Consider the following 6,245-nt stretch of genomic DNA (forward strand, 5'->3'; position numbering starts at 1 on the left):
AGAGACAGTGATGAGGAAAAGAGTGGCGGCAGCTTAGAGTGAGAGTGAGAGAGATTGGGGCATTTTGCCATTTTGGTGAGACTGAGAGTGAAAGAGAAGAGGAAGTAGAGGAATGATAATGAAGCAATATAAGATCAAAGAACATTGAATAAGAAGAAGAATGGTTACTCGTAGCTTGTTTTGCAGTAACCATGAGAGACATTGCAACAATGGAAGAAGTCATGCACATCAACCTCAGACATACCTCCATCGCCAACTTCCTCCGCCGCTGCCATGTGCCGACAAGGGTTCCGCTCATTCTTCCGCTGCTCTCTAAAGTTGCCACCTTTGAAATTAGGAGTTTTTCCATTTTGGTGAGACTGAGAGTGAGAGAGATGGAAGAGGGGATTGGTGCATTTGGGGGGTCTTTTGCGCGTTTTGTTTGTTTTTTTTTTCAAACTAAAACGATGCTGTTTTGATGCCAAATGAAGAATGAACTTTCAAAAAACAGACCAGTTCAGCCGGTTCACTGGTTAATCACTGGTTCGATCGATTTTTTGTAGGCCAATTTTAAGTATTAACCAGACCGGCCAACTGATCAGTTTCCGATTAATCCGATTGAACTGACTGGTCCGGTCTAGTTTTTAGAATCTTGTCTGATATTCCATACCCACGTTGAGCCGGACCATAACCCACGTTCATCAATGGCACAATCTTTTTTATTTGTGTTTCTAAACAATCTTGAAAACTTTTCTTCTAATTTCTTGTCTGCTATCCAGTGATCCTTCAAAAATTTTATAGTGTTTTCATCTCCCACACATATTTTCCATCCTCTAAAGCTATTTCACACTATACCTCATTCGCATTGACTATGCTAATAATATCCTTCCAAGGTCCATAAGACCTTTTGCAAATGTGTTCCACTGCTGGAGTATGATCATTCAATATCATAACATGAAGCAACTATCTTTTTTCATAAAGTGTCACTCTCAGTTGAGAATCTCCACCACTATTTAAATAGCATGAATGCATTCTTCATAGCCAAATCTCCATGCCCAACTCGTCATGCTCCTTTGGTATTTGTATCGTACTCTTTTTTATTGTTGGCATTCCCCTCTTTCCCCCATTTTCTCCCCAAAAGATTTTTTTGTATAGAAATAATTTTTCTTCCGACTTCTTTTGGCATTTTAAACAATCCCAAGTAATATATTGGCAAGCTATTAATCATTGACTTAATAATAACTATCCTCCCGGCTTTTGACAAAAAACTTGACTTCCATTTGCTCAATTTCTTTTCAATTTTTTCCAAGACTAGCTTCCATGTATCAATTCTCCTTGGGTTTGTGTTAAGGAGGATACCAAGATACTTAATTGGTAGGTTTCTCACCTCGCAACCCATAGCTCGCTTCTATCTCCATATCACTCTTTCATGACAATTGACTAGAATGATTATAGACTTATGGACAGCCCTGCTATAATCCCAAAACATCTTAAAACTCTTTTGTAATTTCTCAGAACTTTCAGCTTTGGAGGACAAAATAGCACTGTATCATCTGCAAATTATAAATGTGTTAATGACACTCTATTCAAACGACTTACAATCCTTCTAGCAATCGCATCCGCACTTCGACGACCAATGAGAATAAAAATGGAGAAATTAGATCTCCTTGTCTAAGTTCTCTTCCCATTTAGAATGTCTTTTGTGGGCACTCCATCAACTAACACCAACATTGAGGCTGTCTCCAACATTGCCCTTATCCACGCTCTCTATGTTTGACCAAACTCCATCCTCTTTAACACATGTTGAACAAAGCTCCATTTCACTAAATCATAAGCCTTTCGAAAATCCAATTTTACAACTACTCCTTTGCCCTTTGTCTTCTTTAACCACGCCACTGTTTCACATGCGATTAGCGCACCATCTAAGATTTGGCATTCCTAAATGAAAGCTGATTGCGCTTCTCCTATCAATTTACCCATTAGTGGCCTTAGTCTTGCCACCATCACCTTAGATATCACCTTGTATATGCTTCCTACCATACTAATTGGCTGAAGATCTTTCATCTCTTTACTTCCGCCTGGCTTAGTAGCCAATGCTACCCAAGTTGTGTTGATATCCATAGCCATATTTCCTTCAGGAAAAAACTCCTTCACCATATTTGTGAACTCGACTCTAATAGTACTCCAAGTCTTCTTTATGAAGCCCACGTTAAAGCCATCAGGGCCTGGCACACTTGTTGATTTACACGACCATACTACAACTCTTACTTCTTCATTACTACGAATGATTTCAACATGGACTACTTCGTTTTCCGATATCTTAGGAACCAAAAATTTTTCAAAGAGCACTTTTGGCATAGGTTTTTGAGTGTATAAGTTCTTGAAATAACTCCTAACTTGCATTTTTATTCTTCTAGGATCTTTCACATTTCTTCCCTCTTCTGATATCTTTTGAATTTGGCTCTTACATTGTCTCAACTATGCCTTTACATGAAAATATTTTGTATTCTTGTTCACATCTTTGATAAACCTATCTCTAGATTGCTGCCTCCAAAAATCAACCTTCCTCTTGTACCATACTTCCACTTGATTTTTAAGAGCTTGCCTTCTAATGAGTTTTACTTCTTGATTCACCCCAAACTCTAAATTTTGCTCTGTTTTTACAATTTCATCTTCAAAGCATTTGATCTTTCGTTCAATATTGCTAAATTTGTTCTTATTCCATTCCTTCAGCGTTGACTTCATATTCTTCAATTTTTTTTGTCACTGATGCACTTTACCTTCTTCTACTTATCATCAAACATCCTTTTGAATTGAGGATGTAAGAACCAAATATCAAGGGACCAAAAGGGTTTAGGTCCCAATCTTTAGTTCTCGCTTCCCTGATAAGTGGAACATCATTAGATTTTGAGCACTTCACTGCTCTAACTTGCAGCCCAGGATATTTTTGGATCCAAATAGGATCGACACAGAATCTGTCCAGCAAACTCGCACATCTTCCACTTCTCCAAGTAAATTTTCATCCGCATAGTGGTAACTCCATTACCCCATTTGCTACAACCAATTTTTCAAGACATCCATGTTACGACTACATACTATTTCGCTGCTTCTTTCCTCTGCTTTCATTACCACATTAAAATCTCTAAAAACAATTTCTAGAATATCAAAACTGTTTTTCACATTTGTGACTTCTTCTCGTACAGTTTTCCTATCTCCCACCGAATTAGGGGCATATATAACCCCAATCAGCCCTTTCATTCACATCTTTAATAGTGCCAATAATACGTATCCACCTTACACCTTTGATAACTCTATTTATTTGTAAAAATTTCATTTCCTAAATGCACAATAACCCACCACTACTATTAACAGCTTCAAACCACTCCCATTGAAACTTAATATTCTCCCAAATTTCCCTTACTTCATACTTTAAGACTAGTCATTTTTGTTTCAACCGAACCCAGAAATCTAATAGTATTCTTGCATACCATTTCTCTAACCATGCCTATTCCCCCTCCCATAACTTTTCAGACCCATAACAACCTAACTTGATGCCCTTCACCTTCTTTCTTCCACGCTCTCTCTCTTTTGTTACTTTTGCATCTCTTTTCTTTAGTTTCTAAACTTCAACTTTCACATCTTTGATATACTTGTTTATCTTTGATGCTTTCAACGTTGTTAGTCTCAGCTTGTTCCCCAACGTCTACATCTTATCCACCTCTAGTTAAAAATTGTCGAACCTCTCTTCGCTAGATGATATATGATCTTCTTCCTCCAATTCAATCAACACTTTCTTTGATTTTTTATTTTTTGGTTCTACCTTATTTTTCTTCTTGCTCTTTTTTTCCTTTGTTAATTTTTTCACACCCTTTTTCTTTATCTTTTCTTTTTAAATTTTTTCTCTACGCTACTTTCTTATAATTGACTATCTTTTTAAATTCAGAGAATTATTAGTTATACTGTTAGAAAATTCTATCGAAACTCATTCTATTTATATTTTTGTTATTTAATGAAATAATTGAAAAAAATGGTAGACATTATTTCACACATCGATTACCAAAAAGAAAAAAAGATAGAGATTAGCAAAAATAAAGAAAATCATATTTCAAATTTTTGTGCACCTAAAATATTAAAAGTTAAATAATAATTACAAATTCCTATTACCAAAAGAGGGGCATAGATTATTAAAAAATAAAATTATAAAATTTTGTCCACCTAAAATGAAAAGTAAAAAGAAATAAATACTTCTTTGAAAACAAAATCACATATTATTGTCTAATATTTGTACATTGACAAAATTTATTTCAGGCAAAATTTAGAAGGCTATCTGTTATAATTATGGGATTGTTCTTCTCTCTAACTACACCAATAGGAATTGCAATTGGCATAGGAATCTCTAATGTTTATGATGATAATAGTTCAACAGCTCTTATTGTGGAAGGAGTCTTTAATGCAGCTTCAGCTGGAATCTTAATCTATATGGCACTTGTAGATCTTCTTGCTGCTGATTTTATGAATCCAAGAACGCAAAAAAGTGGTAAACTTCAAATAGGGGCAAATATTTCTCTTCTTTTAGGAGCTGGTTTAATGACTCTTATTGCCAAATGGGCATAAGAACAAATAACTTGTGCTTTCTTCTCCATACAAAATTTACCTTTTCTTTGGTTTTAGTTTTTTACTTTTGTCTTTCTTTCTTTCACTATGCTAGTATGCTCTTCTGGATTCTTATATCATGAGTGACTTATACTTAACATTGAAAATCTTTTTCTTTTCACGGTTTCTTTATTCCTTTAGAAAAACATGAAGTATACTTCTTTTTTGTTGGTGCAGTGTGCTTTATGTAGGAGAGAGAAGAATTTTTTTTAATGGTTTGGTTTGCTCAACACACATATTCTTAGGCGCTCTATTGATTGAGATACTTTTTTTAGGTCTCATACCTTTTAAGTTTTCATTTATGACTTTAAAAGAAATTCTCTAGTATTTTAGAAATATTTGAACAATGTGTTAAATAAAAATTATAAAACTTATATTATATTTGTTATTGTTAATCATCTCAATCAGAGATATATAAAACCAATCAACTATCTTTTAAATGCGGTGACCAACCAACTGATTATAGGCCACGTGTTTGGAAATAATTCAAAATAATCTTGGTGAAGCAAAAAACACTCTACTTATTTTAAATTAACATTGATTTTAAAATAGTTTAATCTCTTAATTTTAATTCAACAATTGTGAAATTCTACTATTATAATTTTTTTTGAATAATTTGCACAAATGTTGCAATTCTCTCTTAATCATGGTCACTTATCTTTTCAAACACCCTTAGCCAATAATCTTTGATAGGCAATTCATTTTGTTGCGTTTTCTTTGTTGTTTATAAATTAATTTTGATGGACAATAATGTCTCAAATTCATAAAGTAACTAATTAGGTGTAATATCTCTATTAAGCATAATCTTTTACTCAAGTTGTAGGAGTATCATATGTTAGCTATATGATATCTCAAAAGACTAATTAGTATAAAAACATGAGAATATTACATATTTTAGAAAAAGCATCATAGTTTCTACTTTCTAATGTTCAAATATAAAAACGTACTTAAACTCAAGAAGTTAAACCATTTGACTTTTCTCTTACAACTAACACAATATAATAGGAAGCTATCATTCTGACAAAAAGCACTTAGACAAGTTGAAATTAATTTAACTTTTTATACTATTTTAAAAAAGTGAACATAGAAAGAAGAAGAATTTTCAATGAATCTTTATTCACTACAAGAAAAATATTGAGTACCATCAGATTTAATGTCGAACGTTAGCGACGAGATTATCGTCAAATTTACCAGCGGTAATGTCATTGAATTCATAAGGTTTAGTGATTGCTGGTGGATTTTGGGATCTGACAGTAACTCTACTGGTAATCTTTAGAGGGAAACAAAAAATAAAATGGTTTGTTCTTTACTGTTGGATATATCCACGGATTTGTCCGACGGTAATGCCAGTTCGTGAAACAATGTGTTTTAGTGATCCATAAAGTATTACCGTCAGACACATCCGATAGTAACTAGGATGTAAATTCAAAATGCAAACCCTTTTTTCCCTCATTCAGATTCACTCCCTCTCTCACAAAACCACCAAAACCTTCCCTCTCCCTTCCTCTCCCCAAAACTACCATCTGCTGTCGCCGACACTGCCACCACCACAGCCCCCTCTCCATCGCCATCAGCCTACCCACCTCTGAGACCCTTTTTTTCTTCTTCTTCTC

General features: G+C 34.3%; 1 protein-coding gene across 1 annotated transcript in view; it reads left to right on the forward strand.

The window, feature by feature from the left end:
- The window catches only part of LOC107494273 (zinc transporter 5-like), a 12,471-nt gene extending 7,878 nt beyond the window's left edge, over positions 1-4,593 (forward strand). Inside the window, exon 3 of the mRNA XM_021124933.2 lies at positions 4,288-4,593. Within this exon, the coding sequence (XP_020980592.1) occupies positions 4,288-4,593 (306 nt within the window). The remainder of the gene's footprint in view (positions 1-4,287) is intronic.
- Positions 4,594-6,245: the final 1,652 nt, after the last annotated feature.

This window comes from Arachis duranensis, chromosome 6 (assembly GCF_000817695.3).
Source record: "Arachis duranensis cultivar V14167 chromosome 6, aradu.V14167.gnm2.J7QH, whole genome shotgun sequence".
Classification (NCBI taxonomy): Eukaryota; Viridiplantae; Streptophyta; class Magnoliopsida; order Fabales; family Fabaceae; genus Arachis; species Arachis duranensis.